Source organism: Drosophila persimilis, unplaced genomic scaffold, assembly GCF_003286085.1.
Source record: "Drosophila persimilis strain 14011-0111.01,24,50 unplaced genomic scaffold, DperRS2 tig00000002-arrow-pilon, whole genome shotgun sequence".
Classification (NCBI taxonomy): domain Eukaryota; kingdom Metazoa; phylum Arthropoda; class Insecta; order Diptera; family Drosophilidae; genus Drosophila; species Drosophila persimilis.
Window position 1 is genome coordinate 21916542 of NW_020825289.1, and position 19041 is coordinate 21935582.

Genomic DNA, 19041 nt, shown 5'->3' on the forward strand with positions numbered 1-19041 from the left:
TTCTCTTGATATGGCCCGATACAATAGCCATATTTATGGGAACAAACACATCCCAACATATCCCTATGATACATATTTCAGCGACTCTTCAGAGCTGGTTTTTGCCAATTTACTGCATACCAATATTACACAATATGGGATATAAGGAGTAGACGTAGACCCTCAAGCTAATGGGAAAGGTGAGTCGCGTGTCGCTAAAAAGCACTTAGGGCTCTAGCACAGTCGCAAGCACAGCCTCCGTAAGGGTTCCCTGCCAGTTCTAGCTGCCTAGTAGTTAAATCAATTAATTTTATTTACATATTCGTAAGAATTTGCATAGCATTAAGCTTTGAGCTTTTAACGTCATTATAAATGCCCAACCAGATAAATATTCGGGAATCATTTCCGCGAAAAACCAATTTGAACAATTCATTTGTGCTACCATTTTAGGCAAATAATTCTATTATAAACTCGTATCTAAACAAAGCATATTCTAGCTTCTTGTCCATTTCTTCAAAGAAAAATGAACAGTAATTTCACATTCGTAATAATCGTTTTTGAAATCCGCTCCGCTACCCTTTTTTCAATTGTTTTCTTTGAATCATACAACTATTATGATTACCGCCGTGATGGACTATCGCCTCTTGTGTTGCTTTCCACGTTACTAAGTTAATATTATTTAAATCTCTGCTTAGGCTAGTCGCTCGCCTCTTATCTGTTCCAGGGTGTAGTGTACCGATTTCACCACCAAAGATTACAAGGCTAGCGCAGACCCAGACATCTTCGTCAGCGCCAGGGTAAAGTGCGATGAAGAAAAAAATAGGGCCGTGACTCAAGCAAAAAGTTCGCTGATAATCCCCTTTGGGCTCCTTCCCATATCATTGTTTTGGCTTATTGTAGAAAGGTCTTTAGAAGACTACCGACCAGCACAGCGCTGTTTATAATGGATATAAAACACACATGTGGCTGTGGGTCCTATAAACTTTACTATATCGAAGCTACATTTTATGGAAATCCAAAATTGCTATCGGAGGATGATCGCGATATTCCCGGTTTTGGCCTGCGATAAGAAGAAGGTAGACGTCTATATAAAACCCGCGAGTCGAACGATTTTATTGCTTTAAACTGTGCAAAATGTCGGTGCGCTTGGGACTTATTCTTGTGGGCCTGCTGTCCCTTGTAGCCCTCAGCCGATCCGCCTCTGTCAGCACCCACATCGTAGGTGGGGACCTGGCGGACATTTCGGACTTCCCCTACCAGGTGTCGGTTCGCCTGGAGACGTACATGCTGCTCCACATCTGCGGCGGCAGCATCTACGCGCCCAATGTGGTGCTAACTGCCGCCCACTGCATCAAGGGACGTTACGCTTCGTACATTCGCATCGTGTCAGGACTGAACTCGATTGCCGATCTGGATGAGATGGGCGTGAAGGTCAGCAAACTGATCTATCACAGTGGCTACAACAAGAAGACCTATGTGAACGACATTGGCTTGATCATAACCCGAGAGCCACTGGAGTACTCGGGCCTCGTGCAGCCCATACCCTTGGCAGTGGAGGCCCCACCATCGGGAGCACATGCCGTTGTCAGCGGATGGGGCAAGCGTACCGAGGAGGACGAGGCGTTGCCCGCCTTGTTGCGTGCCGTGGAGCTAGAAATTGTCGACCGAAGTGCATGCGGCGACCAATATCTGACCAAGGATTACACTATCACCGAGGAAATGCTATGTGCCGGCTACTTGGAGGGTGGAAAGGACTCCTGCAATGGTGACTCCGGTGGTCCATTGGCTGTGGATGGTGTCTTGGTGGGCATCGTTTCGTGGGGTGTTGGCTGTGGCCGGGAAGGATTTCCCGGAGTGTACACTAGTATCACTTCACACATTGAATGGATCGAAGAACAGGCCGCACCCTACCTCTAAATTTTAGAGAAGAGCTGAAGAGCTGCAAGCGAACAAAATAACCGAACAAATTATTTAAACATTATTAGCTATCATACCTATAATAAATAACAAATGAGCATTTAAGTGTGGAAATTGTTTAATTTTAAGGCTGTGTGGAAAATCAAATTCGATTTAAAATGTAACGTACTTTTATACTAGTACAGTACTAGTACTAGTACTTGGAAAAAGGATATTGAGAAAAATGAGAAAATGTTTGTCATCTAAGACGTCAATATATGCAGAAACTAGTCAATTTTTCATTTAAGGCTATTTAAAATATATTTTGCAGCTAGTTGTTTTTCTGACAGGGACCAAGAGTAGGTATCGGGATCTGTATATCTATATAAATAGGTCTAAGACATGTAAATTTGAGACAAAGTCATTACTCATCTTTCAAAAAACAGAATTTTAATGTTAATTAAATGAAATATGGTATAAATACATATGTCCATACTCGTAGCAGGTACCGGTTGTCCAGCAACAATAACGTAACATTCCATTCAGTACTAAGTTTGTGCTTTGACTATGTATATTTGCTTAAACCTTTTTTGGAAGAAATTAAATAAAAGGGAGTAATTAAACTTAACATATCTTGTTGAAAATTAATCTCTCAATGCCATGACATTATGCGGGCAGCGCCGAGGGTTCTATCTAGCTAGTAATATTCGACGGAATATCAAAAACAAAAACTTCCAAGCCTTACCGGAGATCGATTAACCCATTATAGACCAGGGGTTTTTTTAATATATCACCGAAAATGAAAAAAAACCTTTTAGCGCAGTTCAGGTGAAAGAATTCGTGTGTTTTTAAGCTTAGAAGAAAGATGGCATGGATCTACAAGAAAAATGTGCATTCAGTAATATTTTCCGCCATGTACCTCAAGTCGTTGAACTGTTTAAATACTGGGGGCCTAAGTGGGCTAAGCTTGATCTACGGTCACACTGACGCGCAGGGCTCTGCGAAAAAAATTAAATTTAAATTTAAATTAAAATTATTTAAATAAGGTAGGTGTATTTTCTCTGATGACAAAACGGCAATTAAAAAGGAATCAAGTTAGTGCAACTCTCCACCTAAAGAAATCGCGGACTTGGCGAAACAAAACACGTAAGCGATTTGGTTTTCTGCCAAGCGGCAAGATGGCGGCTTGTGTATTCTTTTATGCATAAACCAAGTAAATAAATACCTAAAAATGCTTACTGAAAAACCAGACGAAGTGATTTTATGTGTAGAAACTGAAGAACTTTTTTAATTTGTTGGTACAAGTGAATGAAAGTGGAAGAAAATTGAGGTTATGGCGGAAGCACTTTCACTACAATCCGCATCCATTCCTGATTTCAGACAACCACCAATGGCTGATTCGGATGATGAGTACGACCGCAAGCGGCGCGACAAGTTTCGTGGAGAACGCGAGAGCTATCGGACTGAGCGCCGAGACGAGCGTCGCCCCATAGGTGGTGCTGGAGGAGGCCGGGACGAATGGTCGGAGCGGTAAGTGGCCTGTCCGCCAGCAAAGGCCCACCACTAAACTGCTCTTCTCCATATTACAGCAATCCCTTCCGGGGTGGAGGTGCTGGAGGAGGCGGAGCACCGCGTCATCGACCCGATTACAGCGATTACCGTGGCCCGGGTCCACGGGCACGGTACGGCTCTCCCGTTCGCGACATGCCCCCACCGAAACGTATGCGCTCTGACTGGGGTGACGGAGATGGGCGCCCAGGTCCTCGATATGGTGGTAGGTTCGCCTGCAAAAATTAACGAAAGTATATGTTGCTATTTGCTACCGTTTCATAATTGCAGGCTATGACCCCTATCTGATGCAGGCATGGACCGATCACTATCAGTCCATGCACTCGGCGTACCACCACGCCAGCCACCCGCCGCCAGTGCGAGAGCTGCCAATAATCGGGGGAGACACGCTGACTCAGCCGGCGATGCTGAACTTGAAACAGTTCCTTGACACCCAGGACGAGAACATCTCCGACTCCGAGGTGATGCGCAAGTACACGGAGTACAAGACGGACTTCAAGCGCCAGCAGCTGAACGAGTTCTTTGTTGCCCACAAGGACGAGGAATGGTTAGTATCTAGCCCACTGCCTGGACTTCTGCGACGAGTGAGCACCCAACGGCGATGCCAATGCTGATGCAGTGCACTCTCCTTTTCATTTGGTTGATCTATTTCTACCATCCCCATCTATACCCACCCACCTATGCAATCCCTTGCGTTGTTTCTCTTATTTGCCTGTTTCCTTGTGCGCCACGCCACTCAAATCATAACTGTTTGTATATTATTAAGTTTTTCTCTGCAGCTTATTGGGTTTGTGAGACAGAGTCCTATCTGAGAGCATCTGCGCCGCTTTTGCAGAGCTGCTGTCTGATATCACTGATATAACTTGAACTTAAAGTCTTAATTACCCGGCGAGCAATGCCGTGGTGTGTTTATATTTTGAAACCGCGATTTATTTCAATTCGATTGTTGAGCGAAAGCCCAAAATAACCATATATCACATTCCTATAAATAACGAAAGCGCAAAGCCATCAAAGGTAAGACTTTGGGTAATAACAAAAACAAAACAAAAACAATCGCTATCTAAACCCAGTAAATCATTTACTAAACCTATTGCCAACAGCCGGAAAAGGATAAGCGAAATGTAGAAATTCGACTGCCGCGCAGAATTTTTTCTTTTTACCGTCTGGAATGATTCTACTTACCCCACCAAATGCTCACTTGAAAAATCTTTTGTCTTCCCATAGGTTCAAGAACAAATACCATCCCGAGGACAGTGTGAACCGCAGCGAGGAGCAGCGCGGATTTTTGCGGGTACTATTATCTTATCTACGAGAATCATTTTGAGACCAGTTTTTTTAAGACCACTCTCCCTACAAATCCTTGCAGAGACGCACAGATGTGTTTGTGGAACTCCTAGAAAATGGCACCATTGGCAGCGTCAAGGTAGACTCCTCCCATGGCGATGCTTTGATCAGGGTCTTGGACACCTGTGTTATCAAGCTGGAAGGCGGCACCGATGAGGATCTCAAGGTTCTCGATGAAAAGCCTAAGGAGGCGTTAGTCTTCGACCGGAAGCCGGAGTCAGTTGATCCAACCACGGTGGTCGAAAATACACCCAAGAGTCCCAAGAAAGAGAAGGAGGAAGATGAACTGCCACTGATTGTTTCGCCTCAGCGAATTGCTTTAAAGCCTGTTAACTCGGACGATGAGAACTGGGATGACGCTGAAGTTGAAGATGCGCCTCCCAAAAAACCAGAGGAGGAAGAGCCAAAAGAAAGCGAGCCCATTCCGGAGATCAAGCAGAAGCAGAAGAAGGAAAAGAAAAAGAAGATCAAGAAGCGCAAGCGAAACAGCAGCAGCGACGAGGAGAGCTCCTCATCTGAATCTGAATCTAGCTCCAGCTCCTCCGAAGAGGAGGAGGAGGACGACGAGAAGCTTAAGGCCAAATATGATGTTGAGGATGGCCTGAGGGCCGAACAGAAAGCGGAGGCTGAGAAGGATCAGGCTGAAGCAGCTAAGGCAAAGCTGGGATCAGTTAGTCCCAAAGAAGAAATATCCCCAGAGAAGTCCGCTGCTGATCCTGAGGTCGAGGGTGAAGCTAAGGAGGACGGCAAGCAGGCAGAAAAATCGCCAAAATCTGATGATGAGAAAAAACAGGAAAATGGTGATGCGGCCAAAGTGGAAAGTGCTGCTGAGCCAGCGACTGGGGATGCCCAAGGTGAGGTGAAACCAGTAACCATTGACCTGGACAAAGTGAATCCTCCGCGAGACATGCACCGCACTTCATCGATTTTCCTACGAAACCTGGCTCCGTCCATAACCAAGGCCGAGATCGAGGCCCTTTGCAGCCGCTTCAGCGGGTATTTGAGAACGGCCATAGCAGATCCCTTGGTGGAGCGTCGCTGGTACCGTCGCGGCTGGATTACATTCACACGCGATGTCAACATCAAAGAGATTTGCTGGAGCTTGAACAATCAGCGATTGCGCGACTGCGAAATGGGGGCCATTGTGAATCGCGACTTGAGTCGGCGAGTGCGTCCAGCCAACGGCATCACTGCCCACAAACAGGTGGTGCGATCAGATATCAAGTTGTGCGCTCGGATCGTCATGAATCTGGATGAGAAATTTAAGCTGTGGTCCGAAGGTCCCCTTAGCAAGCCCTCGCCTGCCAGCGATTCGGAGGCAACGGCTGCCAATGGAAGCGGCTCCAGCTATGGTTTCAATTCTAAGAATCCAGTGCTTCAGAATATCACCGACTACCTCATCGAAGAGGCTTCCGCCGAGGAGGAGGAGCTATTGGGCCTCTCCGGCGACCGAAAGGACGGTGAGGGCGAGCCCATCGAACGGGACGAGCAGTTGCTGTCGGTATTGGATCGTCTAGTGCTGTACCTACGGATTGTCCACTCGGTGGACTACTACAACCATTGCGAGTATCCCTACGAAGACGAGATGCCCAATCGCTGTGGCATCATCCACGCCCGTGGCCCAGCTCCCTCTCGTGTCACCAGCAACGAGCTCAATGAATACATCAAGTCCTACGAGGGCAAGCTTCTGCAATTTCTGACCAAAACCGCGCTGCTCAGCGAAGATCAGATCAAGGATCTCGGTGCCAAAAACGCCGACACCGAGGTGGAGAAGTTTGTGCAGGCCAACACTCAGGAGCTGGCCAAGGACAAATGGCTATGTCCGCTTTCGGGAAAGAAGTTCAAGGGACCCGAATTTATCCGCAAGCACATTTTCAACAAGCATGAGGAGAAGGTTGATGAGGTCCGCAAGGAGGTGCAATATTTCAACAACTATCTACGCGACCCGAAGCGTCCACAGTTGCCAGAGCACCCCGGCAGCGTCAAGCGCCCTGAAACGGAGTCTGTTCGTGGGCCCGGAGGGTGAGTGCAACGCAATCATATTCAAATTCCTCGATCGCGGAATAAATGTGCATTTCTTTTTCCAGATACCGTCCGCCGATGTATACCCCAATGTCTGGGATGCCGTATAGCTTTGGTGGCCACATGATGGGGGGTGGCCGTGGTGGACGCCATTTCCCACCTGCACGCAGGTTAGTACTTGAGCCACTCGCTTGCCTTAACTCTACTTTTAGTCTAAGCGCGTTATAACTTGGAATGGCTTCGGTTCTCATTCGATCCACATTCACTCTCCTAACGGAGTTTCTTATGAGATTTGTTTTCTCAACTATTATCCATGAGAAGTTGCCCTCTTCCAGCATTTAAACGTTAAACGTACTACACTTTCTCCTTGCTCCATTTTCAAAATATACCTTTATGCTCGGTGGTAGCATGAAGATGACACTTGAAACATGATTGAACCGAGCTGCGGAATGGCCAGCTTGAAGCGGCCGCCACACAGCGTCTGTTCAGTCTTTAGTCACCTCTCAGATATGATTAGATCGCCCTCTTTTACGTCTTTGTTTCCTATATTTTGTTGTTTCTGTTGGTCTAAAACGAAATTTGTCACAATCTTCTTGTGTCGCAAATTTTTTGCAGGGAATTGCCTTTGGAACACCACCGCCGGCTTGTCGGTTACCATGATTTGGATGCGCCCTCAAATTCCGATATATTTGACTAGTTGATTAGCCCAATACCAGTACACACATGCAAAAATATTACACAGCAATGTAAATGAAATCTGATCTGATCAAATGATCCTGTTTCGACCCAACATTCGATTCAAAAAATTCTAGCAAGAAAGAACAATCAATCACATATACATATATTATAAAGCTGATTTATATATGAATACCGATATCTGTTTTCGTTTACAATGATTTGCCAATTGTATTTAGAAACCGACTATAACTATAAATATAATCGCGTTCAGAGATGACGTTGCCGAAAGGGCGAATCTATATACTAAATAAATAAACATGTAATATTCAACACAATATCTAAATTCCTTCTCGTTCATTCTCGTTGCTTACAGACCCGGTGGTTTTGATTATCGATCACACAGATCACACTACCGGGACTTGGACGCGCCACAAGAGCCGTACTAGACTATAGAGCTACTAGTGTACAATCAAATCTAAATCAATTGTATTTACTATATATTATGACTGCATTGATCAAGTCCCCTCATAATGCAACCTACGTGCTATAGTAATTCTAACTTTATCTGTTTCCAATTGCCGAATGTTTTGTACGGTTCAATTTTGTAATCAGCGACGGATAAAACAGCAAAATAAAGTTCAAGAAAACCAGAATTCTCTACGAGGACAACCATTAATTGGGTCGGGTCTAAAAATTGCACCGATTGATGATGCAGCGGTGGGTCGTTCAAGGCGAATGATCTTGGATGAGGATTAGAAGACCTTAACTCCGTTTTCGAATAATGATGCAATTCTGTGCATGTACCCTAAGAGTCACAGTTGCAAGAACCGACGTCGCAGTGAAATGTGAGGGAATGGGATGTATCGCACCCGGTCTCAAAGCATGGCTACCAATTCTCTCGCAAGTTGACTAGCGTTTTGCCAATCTGGAAATCACTCGAGCACCAAGGACCGCAGACACTCCACAAGATCTGCGCCAACTGCCTGCGAAAGAAAGCTGGCATCAGATGTAAACATTTAATGTTTACTTAAAAATTATGTCGGTTTCTTCGAAATTTTCATTAAGAGTCTTAAATATGATGAAATATTTGGTTCGTAGTATTTGCACCCACAGCGGCCACCTATCCCAGTGAGATGAAGTTGGTGCATGTCCAGTAAGCCAGTACGTTTGAATGCCCGCCGGGAAGCTCATTGTGCAGAAGGGAAGATGAAAATATCAATCATAAGAAAACAATATATTTTGTAATGGGGTCCGAAACGTTTTCTTCTGGGTGTTACACATATCCACTTCCCCCACAAATCTTATACATATTCCCCCATACTGGAGAAATTAGATTTTTGTCCTCTCTGAAGAGAGAGAGAGAGAGAGCGGAGTGTAATTATTGCGTGAGTATGGCAACGCTTTTGCTCTTGTTTGGGGAAGCGCGCTAAAAATAAGCACAAATCTCAGCCAGTGGCGTACAAAATCAACCGAATCGCTGCCAACGTAACAATTTCGACAGTTTAGTTTGGGAATCATATTCCGCGTCTACAGACAACATATATCGAGCATGCGGAGCATGGACTGTGCCGTATGCGGAGTTGCGGCCTCCCAGACTTGTACTCGCTGTAAAATTGTGCGGTATTGCGACAAGGAGCACCAGAAGCAACACTGGCCGGAACACAAGCGCTGCTGCAAGCCGATCCGCGAGGAGAAGGATGACGTGCTGGGTCGCTTTTTGGTTGCCACACAGGACATCAAGGCCAATCAGATAATTTTCGTGGAGGAGCCGCTGGTGGTCGGGCCAAAGTGGTACATGTCGGAGGCGGAGAAGTCGTCCACGACCGTGCCATGCGTGGGCTGCTACACGCCCTGTCGCCTGGGCAAACATTTGTGTCGCAAGTGAGTACACACCGCCAGAGCGTTTTCATCTTATTTTCACCAACATATCCCACAGTTGTCGTTGGCCAGTTTGCAGTGCTTCTTGCGAGCATGAGGCCCTGGAGTGCAGCGTTTTGAGCTTGGGACCGGGTCCGTCTGCGAGAGCCGACACCCGGGGGCTGAACGATTTTTACAGGGGAGATGCACTCCTTGTGCTGAAGTGTCTGCTGCTGCAGCGCAAAGATCCGAAGAAGTGGACCGATCTGCTCGAGATGCAGTCGCACGAGGAGGAACGGAAGGGCACTGAGCTGCACCAGGAGGCGGAAGATGGAATTGTGAGCTACTTGAGCCAACGCTTTCTGCAGCGGCTCGAGCAGAGCAAGAAGGATGTCCTTGAACACTGCGAACCGGAACTGCTCCATCGGCTGTGTGGCATCATTGAGACTAACTACATGGTTGTGGAGTTGCCCACGGGCATCGAGCTGAGCGGACTGTTCCGGCAGGCGTGCATGATGGAGCACGCCTGCCAGCCCAACTGCTATTTCCAATTTGACGGAACTACCATGCAGATCGAGGTTAGGGCGGGCGGCGACCTGAAGAAGGGCGATCATTTGAGGATTACCTACACAAACATCCTATGGGGCACTCATTTGCGCCAGCATCATCTGCGTCTGACCAAACATTTCAAATGTGGCTGCGAACGCTGCTTGGATCCCACGGAATTTGGCAGCTATGTGAGTGCGTTGACTTGCCTGGGAGATGTGAACAAATCCTGTGGGGGCAAGCAACTCCCCCTAGATCCAGTCGACGAGCAAAGTCAGTGGAAATGCGACGCTTGCCCCATGGCCATGGACACGGCATACGTTACCGAGCTTCAGACCCATATGACGGAGCAGGTGGATAAGATGCTGGCCGGACGACCATCGGCCAGTGAGATTGAGCTAACTTTGGCCCGCCTCACGCAGATGCTGCATCCAAATCACTTTCACATGTTCAACCTGAAGCACACGCTTATTCAGCTATATGGCAATGAAAATGGTCTTGAGCTGAGCTCGCTCAGTGATGGAATACTGGAGCGCAAGTTGCGCTTGTGTGATGACCTGTACAACGTCTGTCGTCGCCTGGATCCCTACAGCATTAAGCTTGCCATCTATCTGACTGTTATTCTGGTTGAGATCGCCCACACCCTGGAGGAACAGGCGCGCAGGAATCCCGCAGAGGCTTCTAAGCTGCTAGAAGACGCTCTGCTCCGACTCAAAGAGGCTCAGCAGGTGCTGCAAAAGGAACTCGATTCGGTGGCAGGTAAGAAGCTGAACGACAAGCTTCAGACGGAGATCTTTGAGTGGGAGAAACTAATGCTGACCATCAAATACCAGCAGCAGAAAATTGACTAGTTTTCCAAATAAAACATACTTTATGATTCAGTTAATCTACAGCTTGCAATCTTATCTATCTTCACGCATGCAACTCTACGCGCTCTTGCTCCAACATCTGCGGATGTTCCCGCAGAATCTCCCGCTGCTGGCGCAGGTTCTTCACGATCCCCGGCAGATGCCAGCCATGCCTCAGTAAGCTGTCAGTGACATCAAAGTGGGAGTGGCGGATGCAACGTAGCTGACTGCAATGGGCCACTGTACGCAGCTCCAGCGCCATGTCATGCACCAGGGCGGCCAAGTACTCCTGCGTCTCATTGATGGAATGCAGCTCCAAAGTGAAGTACGGGCGTTCGAAATGAATTAGCTTGATTCCATAGATGACAGGCAGGCTATTGTCGGCCGGGCGAATGAGGCCTTTACAAGCTAGCTCGTAGGCCGCTTGGGTTTGGAGGTCGACGCCGCACAGCTCGTACATCTTTCTCTGATGCGAGGCCTGCATTGAGGCAGCCAGGCCACTGATTCTTTCCGCCGAAACATGTTTATGGTTGGATCGCGCTGTGATGTGGGTGTCTGGCAGGTGATTCTCCGTGGCAGTGCCCATACGACCAGTAATGTGGTACACTCGCACTGGCCGGTTCTTCTGTATGCGACTCGATTGCCGCAGTCCCTTGTTGATGCCTAAAACTAATGAATAGCATGGCAATTATTAGATTGCTTTACTTTGCTTCTTATGAAAGTGAATAATTTACGCAAAACACCGCTTGTGTGTTGTCCCAGACTAGCCACTGCGGCACAGCGTATATCTTCCGGCATGTAGCGAGGTCCAGTGGACAGCACATCGTCAGAGAGATCCGTGCTCGTGGCTATATTGTGGAGGACACTGTCGGCGGCGGTACCCGTGCCCAGCAGCGGTCTGTTTTCCGGAAGCCTGCGTGGATCCCGCTGCTTCAGTTCGTTGAGACCTTAAGGACAATAGGAAATGTTATGTTAGGAATATTTAAAGATTGCTCCACTAACCCTTGCAAATGTTGCTGAGAACGGCACTGCGCACGTGTCCTACTTTCATGCCGGCGGGTTTGTATACATTTAAAACGCCATTTAAGTGCCTGAAAACTGTCGTGGCATCGTAGACTTTTGTGAGAGCCATGCGTTCAAATTACATAAAACAAATTCACATTGTTTATTTTCAAATGCAGCAGCTGTTTTAAGTCGATCTATTTTTCAGCACTGGTCGAAAAATAAATCGATTCATTGCACAATTCACCAACCATCGATACCATCTGTGGTTTTGCCACCCTGGTTTTTGGTCTGATTCACGGTTTTCCCTACAATTAAGAGGCCGGTTTTTTTCTTCGCGCCCGACGAAGCGGACGCGGGCGCCGACAATTTAGAAGAAATGGTTTCTGGCAGTTTTAAACTTTCATTCCATGTGTCCCAGTAAGTAGGTCGGTTGCCTGTGAAAGATATGGAGATAGAGCTGTCTGTACCATCGCGAAGATACCGGATAAATTAATATTTATATATCTATATATATATCATTCGAATTAATTGCCTTGCAGATCATTCTATGGGAGGCTGATTGGCCCCAAGGGATCGACCAAACGTCGCATCGAGGAAGAAACACAATCAAAAATTTACTTTTCACGTCAGCACGAGGAGTCTTCAAATGTGACCATCTAGGCCAAGGTGCGCAATCAGGTGTGTGCTGCGTTGCGCCAGATACGCTCCCTTGTTGGCCCCATTCGCAGGAAGATCCCAACACATTTGCTGGTTGTTCCATTGAACTTTGGCGAAGTTCAGAATCGCGTTTTGGGAACTTAAGGTAATAACGAATGGATAGGACACCAGGTCAGCCATTTATTGTGTATTTACTCCCCAGAAAAGCATTTTGGAGGCTCAGCTTCAGGGCATCGATGATGACCTCTTCATATATAACCAAATAACATTGGGTTCCTATGTGCTGCTGCGAATCCTGTCGCTCCATCCTGCCAGATCTAACTACTCCATTCCAGATCAAAGTCCAGGGTCTGGACATCAGTGACGATGATCCAAGCTCCGCCCGTGTTGGGTACGGCTGCATTGAGGCTCCTGAGTTGCAGACGTTCGTTGACCGATGCCTGTCACATTTCCAAGCAACTCCTTTCCGCATCGGCTAAAAAGCTGCATATGGTCGTGCTGAAAAATCACTATCGCATACCCCTTCGATGCCCGCGAGATACTTAAGCGATTTGGGGACTTTGACTTCGGAGCAGTCCAGTGTGGCACCGTGCAATTATGTGATTTGGCACTGACTGACAGTCGGGCTGACACTTTCTACGCGATCAGCGGAAGTATGAAATTCTAGCAAGCTTCCCCCTGTAATGTGTATTCTTTGATATCTAATGATATTCTTTGTCGATAACACCAATCACCAATCAGCACTTTGGAATCGAATGCGAGACGAAGAAACAAAGCATATCTACTATGTATGATTATCATTTTAGTTTCGCCATTCCCGCTCGTGCCGAAATGCATAAGCAATGAGTGGTGTGGGGTACAGACCCAGGTGAATTATGTCGAGGCAAGCACATTATATAAAACCTATAAATGATATAAATTGCTAGCCACTCGTTGAACTTCATTTTGAGCTCTTTCAAAACGATTTACTTTTTCTTCAGTTTTACTTTTTCCCTGATAAGGTCCGATTAGACAAGGTCCATCAACATCAGAACCTCAGGACCCAAGGCCAATCGGATTGCCGCCGGCGTTATCAGGGATAATGTTGTGCGACAAACACAAAAATATGTATCATATTGTATATTTCTATATATTATACGTACTTATTGTTTCAGTTGTACTGTATTGGGCATGACATACATATGTACATACATACATATGTATGTTGTTTGATGTACAGTTTAGTTCTCTATTTCGATGCGGAAATGTTATAGGCAGATCCTGGAATTTTGAAATAAGCTTTATTAGATTGCTGTATATTGAGTGCATGACTGTTGGTTAGGATACAGGGTGATATACATGTTACACCTATCCTATCCGCTTGGGAATGAGCTTCTCGATCAGGCTCGCAGCTGTAGTACAGGGTGTTCTTGTTGTGGTATAGGGTGTTGTGCCGCAGGTTGTTGTTGTAGTACAGGGTGTTGTTGTTGTGGTATAGGGTGTTGTGCTGCAGGTTGTTGTTGTAGTACAGGGTGTTGTTGCTGTGGTATAGGGTGTTGTGCCGCAGGTTGTTGTTGTAGTACAGGGTGTTGTTGTTGTGGTATAGGGTGTTGTGCTGCAGGTTGTTGTTGTAGTACAGGGTGTTGTTGTTGTAGTACAGGGTGTTGTAGTACAGGGTTTTGTTGTGGTATATGGTGTTGTGCCGCAGGTTGTTGTTGTAGTACAGGGTGCTGTTGTTGTGGTATAGGGTGTTGTGCTGCAGGTTGTTGTTGTAGGAAAGGATGTTGTTGTTGTGGTATAGGGTGTTGTGCCGCAGGTTGTTGTTCTTGTAGTACAGGGTGTTGTGTTACAGGCTGTTGTTGGTGTGGTACAGGTTGTTGTAAAACAGGTTGTTGATGTTGCTATAGCGGGAGCATTTGTTGTAGTGGAGGTTGTGGATGTCGGAGGTGGTGGCTGGAGCGTGGTGGTGCTGTGTGACTCTTCGGGTGCTGCAGGCGGCTGAGCGATCCTGTGCGAGGCTGCGATTCCTGCCACAAGGGCCAGCAGAAGAAGGCTTGCTATAAATGGAAGCGGTTGAGTCTAAGGACCTACTTGCATCTCCCACTGCGACACTTACGAAAATTCATTTCAAATTTCAGGCACCTCGAAAAAGGACCAATAACTGCAGATGGTTACTTCCTGCATCGCTTCGCTTCGATTCGAAGCTGTTACGAGTTCCCTGTCTCAGCGTTCTTTTATTCAGGCCCTGCTGAATCGGATTCCGTGACAGGGTCGGGGCAAGCACATGATATAAAATATATATTATTGATATTGATTGCTTACCAATCGACTTCACTTTGAGCTCTTTGAAAACGGATTTACGTTTTCCCTGATAAGGTCCGATAAGACATGGTCCACCAACATTATACTCACCGCCAAGCTTCTTCTGGTCCAGAGGATCTACTCGACAATATTGCCATCGTCCGGTCCGTGTCCTAGAGGGATTGTGATGCGGCATGGTAGCCGTGATTCAAATGTTTTGGCGTTCCGGTCAATAATTAAAAATTTTATCGGTAAATACCGATTAGCTTAATCGTTTTGCAGCACTAGTGTTTAGGGCTGTCGAAAATGTCGACTCGAAATTGCACGGAATAAACCATCGATGTATCGCACAATTCGAAAACCATCGATATTTTATCCCCGCACGTGCATTTGTTTTGTGTTGAGATTTTGTAATTTAATTGGTAAAGTAAGCTAAAAACAACTATTTATTAAGATGAAGTGGACCACGGCCAATCTTAAGCACCCCAATTATACAGCACAACATGAAATTTACGTGGGAACACACACGGGATCTTTCAAACGTAAGTCACAAAATTTGGTGTTTCGACAATGATTAAATTGATTATAAACGATTCTTGTAGACCTTCTGCCGGCCTCGGAGAAAACCCCACACGGACAGAGAAACATCAGTGATCTTAAGGACTTGGACAAGGAATCGCGGGTCACTTCTCTGGCTTTTGGCAACGAGTCGCGAACAGAAATTCTGCTTGGCCGAGGTAAAAACATCGCCGAGTTGCATTCCATTGGGGAAGGAGGGTTCTCCGCGCGACATGTGAGTTTCAGCGCAGCTCCCATTGTTGGCCTGGCTCGCTTCAACGAAAAACTGATTGCCGGCATTGGGAATGGGGAGCTGCAAAGCCTGGAGCTAGACCCCGAAGAAGAAACGGCACCTGTTGTTATCTCCACTGGTACCCAAATGGATCATCTACGTCAGTGCACACAGGCCAGGAACATTGTGGCCACTGGTGGCAAGGAGCGACAAAATAATCTGAAAGTCTACGACCTGAGCGCTGACGGCAAGCAGATTTTTACTTCGAAGAACTTGCCAAATGATTATCTGCAGCTGGAGGTCCCTGTTTGGGACAGTGACATTGGCTTTGTGGACGGTCCCAGTGTTTTGGCGACGTGCTCCCGACACGGATATGTTCGCCTCTACGACACCCGCAAGCAGCGCCGTCCCGTCTCCTGCTTTGCCAGCGAGGAGCACGGAATGAGCTTCGCGACTCTGGTGGCACAAGGAAACTACATCTACACGGGTACCACAATGGGCGCCCTGAAGGCCTTCGACACTCGACGCATGAAAACTCATGTGCACACGTACAAGGGATTCACGGGTGGCATAAGCGACCTGCATTTGGATCCCACTGGACGGTTCTTGAGCTCTGCCAGCTTAGATCGTTATGTGCGCATCCACGACGCCGACTCTACAGTGCTGCTCTATCAATGCTATGTTAAATCGAAGGCTACCAAGATCCTCATCCGCCAACTAAAGGAGGAAAAACCAGAGGCTGATGCTGAAGAAGAGGAGGAGGAGGAAATTGATAATATAGTGCCACAGAAGCCTAGTATCAAGACAGCCCCTGTGGACGATGAATACGAGTATATGTTTGATCAGATGCCAACTGTGGGGTGAGTCCATTTATTTTAATATCTTTGATGTCACTTACTAATCTCCCCAACAGCGACAGCGAAGACGAATCTGGAGAACAAGTTGAAGAGACTGTTAAGGTGGAAAAGGCCAAGCAAAAGCGCAAGGGACCGAACCAGTCGCAGAAGACGAAAAAGAAGAAAGTTTAAATTATCCATTTACTTATTAATTTTTAGATCCAAGTTTTATATTAAAACGTATTAATATGTAAGGACGATGCAGTTGGGTCTATTGCCACGCCTTCCTTGGCAACTGCTCCTTCTGAAGCTGATAGTTGATGTACAAGCGATATATGCAGTAGTAGAAGAACTCAATAATGGAAATCATGCTCAGGCCCAGGCAGAGATTGAAAATGCCCCCAAGATCAGCTGAAATAGATGAGAGTTTAGTTAGATCTAGTTATCTTACACTACAGAGCACTTACAGAGAAGACCGATCCAAGACATGACCGTCACCTTTCGAATGACCGGAACGACCTGCTTGGCCAGATAGACACGCAGCACAAAGCTATCGCTGTTGAGCAGCTCACGAGAGCTTTAAGAGGAGTCAAATATGATTTTTTTTAAACTGACTTCATAAAATATTTCTACTAAGAAGGCACGTACTAGTAGCGGCTCACTGAGAACTGGTGCTGATTGAGGTCCGTCTTGTAGGACAGCGTGGAGTAGGTTACATCGTAGCAATTGGGCAGACACTGGTCGCATCGCACACTCTTAAAGTTGTCTGCGAAAGGTAAAGTTAAGTTAAGGGGGAACCTTTCGTTTTTTTTTTAAATTTGCATATCATATCGGAGGGAGCGCTTTAGGGGTTTATTAACGTGCAAATGAGCTCCCAAGCGATTTGTGGGCGCATCCTAGTCATGGCGTATAATGCAGACACTCGGGCACGTGAGTATCCTGAATATTTAATATAAATTATGAAACATGAGCGAGCACAAGAGACGACAACAGAGCACCCACACAATACGCCACAGTCACCGCATCAGGAGCAGCAGCAGCAGCAGTAGAAGCAACAGCAGCAGCATGGAAAATACATGAAAAGTACAGCAGCCAAGGGCGAAGGCGACAACGTGATAAAGGCTGTCGGAAGGGGAGTACGTGAACCTTGTCAGGCCCTGAAGGATGCGCGTGGGCAGAACCAGAAGTGACAGTAAGCCCGAATGAGGCATGGGATGCTCCGTGGGAAGAGGAACTCACCATAGTTGGCCGAGTAGCAGAATGTATCATTTAGATTGCACTCCTTGAACTGGTTGCCGACGATGGGGAGGAGATACGGATGACAGCCGCACTTCGCGACGATGGCCTCCGTCTGGCAGGAGAGCAGGCAGGCGGCCTGCCGGTAGTTTCGGAGCCTCAAGTCGTCCGAGATGAGGCAGTCCCGCTTTCGTTCCGACAATTCCAGTACCTCCGCCGAAGAGCTCTGTACGGTGGGCGACACTTCAAGAAAGCTCTCAGATCGGGCGGTGATTGTCACAGAGGAGGCCGACTCGGTGACATAGTCCATGGGATGGTGGACAAGGACTATAAGACCCGTGTTGAGATTGCGCTCAGAGCCCTCAGCGCCGACAAAGGTGAGACCCCCATCCATGCCAAAGATGTTGGCCGAAAAGGGCACATAGCTGGAGTTGCGCGGATTATAGTTGAAGGAGCAGCACGGGCCCAAATATGCCGTCGTCGGTATGAAGGAGAGATACTCGTGGCTTTGGTTGCATGGGAACTCAGTGTGGCCCCAGAAGCATCTCTTTACATAGTCCGAGCAACCCGGACTGACGGCCATGGCTGCCTCCCAGACGCTCACGTTGTTCATCCGAAGCACCGCATCGGTGACTTTGTAACTCTCGTGGGCCGGCGGCTCGAAGCTCTGGTCCGTGAAAGCGTTAAGGAACTCGAACCCTGCTGCCACATCAGTCATCTCGTACTCTGGGGGAATATTACTGTGAAATGGAGTTACCTTAGAGGGTACTCAAAAGGGTTTTTTAATTTCTCACAGGGTCTTGACGTAGCGTTCCACACGCTCAGTGTTGACCACCTTGGGACTGCAGATGGTGACGCCGGGAAAGGCCACGTCCGTGATGGAGAGATCGTTTGAGATGGTGTTCAAAATGGGATACGAATAGAACTTCAGCCAGAGTAGGAGGGTCAGGTAGATACTCAGCAGGAGCAACTGCAGCAGCACCGAGGACCAAATGAATCTGAAATCTGTCCTGTGCACTGGGAGGAAGGATGGGAGTGGAATTCTAACTCACCTGGACAATCCGTGGGTGCGCTGACGTCGCAGCAGCCACATTCCGCTTACCTTCGTCCGCTCCGTGTACTCCCAGAAGGTGCTGGCGATGGCTGACCTCAGGGGGCCCAGGCGCCGCCTCCTTTCCAAGACTCTCTTGCCAGGTGCTGGTGCTGGCCACTTGCCGGTGTCCTTCATGTCACAGTTGGTTGCAACTGGCGCCCCTGGATCATGCTTATATACGCTAGTAACTTCCGCCTAATGACAGTAAGTTGTGGTCCTAATTATGGGTTGATAGACTCGTTAATTGTTCCGACCCGAGAAAGTTTGCCACTTGTTTGACATTAGTGATAATTTAAAGGATTGACTCCATAAAGTACTCCCATCGAGGAAATCGATACACTATGTTCTTGGTCTAAGTGCCATTATAATGAAAATCACGACATTAGCCACACATACATAGCCACA

At 47.2% G+C, this 19041-nt stretch overlaps 6 protein-coding genes and 1 pseudogene across 11 annotated transcripts; 5 read left to right on the forward strand and 2 right to left on the reverse strand.

The window, feature by feature from the left end:
* The first annotated feature begins 1098 nt into the window (after positions 1-1098).
* Positions 1099-2001, forward strand: LOC6603679 (trypsin alpha-3). The gene has a single exon (XM_002028615.2). It carries the CDS (start codon positions 1114-1116, stop codon positions 1894-1896), a length of 783 nt encoding a protein of 260 aa, XP_002028651.1. The 5' UTR covers positions 1099-1113; the 3' UTR covers positions 1897-2001.
* A 902-nt stretch (positions 2002-2903) lies between these two features.
* On the forward strand, positions 2904-8141 carry LOC6601552 (serrate RNA effector molecule homolog). Of its 6 annotated transcripts, none has more exons than XM_026985353.1 (8): positions 2904-2921; positions 3256-3405; positions 3465-3649; positions 3715-3991; positions 4669-4735; positions 4811-6810; positions 6876-6980; positions 7426-7825. In XM_026985353.1, the coding sequence occupies exons 2-8, from the start codon at positions 3266-3268 to the stop codon at positions 7505-7507; spliced, it is 2856 nt and encodes a 951-aa protein (XP_026841154.1). In that variant the 5' UTR covers positions 2904-2921; positions 3256-3265; the 3' UTR covers positions 7508-7825. The 6 variants fall into 6 exon arrangements, 5 of the variants coding, with proteins under 5 accessions (XP_026841154.1, XP_026841157.1, XP_026841153.1 ...); XM_026985356.1 differs by lacking the exons at positions 2904-2921; positions 7426-7825 and adding exons at positions 2961-3021; positions 7862-8141; XM_026985352.1 differs by lacking the exon at positions 2904-2921 and adding an exon at positions 2962-3021.
* Positions 8142-8936: 795 nt separating this feature from the next.
* On the forward strand, positions 8937-10781 carry LOC6601623 (SET domain-containing protein SmydA-8). The gene is made up of 2 exons (XM_026985177.1): positions 8937-9369; positions 9425-10781. The coding sequence occupies exons 1-2, from the start codon at positions 9038-9040 to the stop codon at positions 10740-10742; spliced, it is 1650 nt and encodes a 549-aa protein (XP_026840978.1). The 5' UTR covers positions 8937-9037; the 3' UTR covers positions 10743-10781.
* Positions 10743-11886, reverse strand: LOC6601624 (mitochondrial mRNA pseudouridine synthase Trub2). Its single transcript, XM_002026562.2, has 3 exons — positions 11742-11886; positions 11474-11686; positions 10743-11408 (listed from the first exon to the last, which is right to left on the reverse strand). The coding sequence occupies exons 1-3, from the start codon at positions 11869-11871 to the stop codon at positions 10804-10806; spliced, it is 948 nt and encodes a 315-aa protein (XP_002026598.1). The 5' UTR covers positions 11872-11886; the 3' UTR covers positions 10743-10803.
* A 184-nt stretch (positions 11887-12070) lies between these two features.
* LOC113565153 lies at positions 12071-13470 on the forward strand (annotated as a pseudogene).
* A 1639-nt stretch (positions 13471-15109) lies between these two features.
* LOC6601640 (WD repeat-containing protein 74) lies at positions 15110-16561 on the forward strand. The gene is made up of 3 exons (XM_002026563.2): positions 15110-15223; positions 15284-16331; positions 16385-16561. The coding sequence occupies exons 1-3, from the start codon at positions 15136-15138 to the stop codon at positions 16497-16499; spliced, it is 1251 nt and encodes a 416-aa protein (XP_002026599.2). The 5' UTR covers positions 15110-15135; the 3' UTR covers positions 16500-16561.
* Positions 16562-16568: 7 nt separating this feature from the next.
* LOC6601642 (sodium channel protein Nach) lies at positions 16569-18771 on the reverse strand. The gene is made up of 6 exons (XM_026985658.1): positions 18596-18771; positions 18338-18541; positions 17547-18283; positions 16956-17073; positions 16775-16884; positions 16569-16718 (listed from the first exon to the last, which is right to left on the reverse strand). The coding sequence occupies exons 1-6, from the start codon at positions 18769-18771 to the stop codon at positions 16579-16581; spliced, it is 1485 nt and encodes a 494-aa protein (XP_026841459.1). The 3' UTR covers positions 16569-16578.
* Positions 18772-19041: the final 270 nt, after the last annotated feature.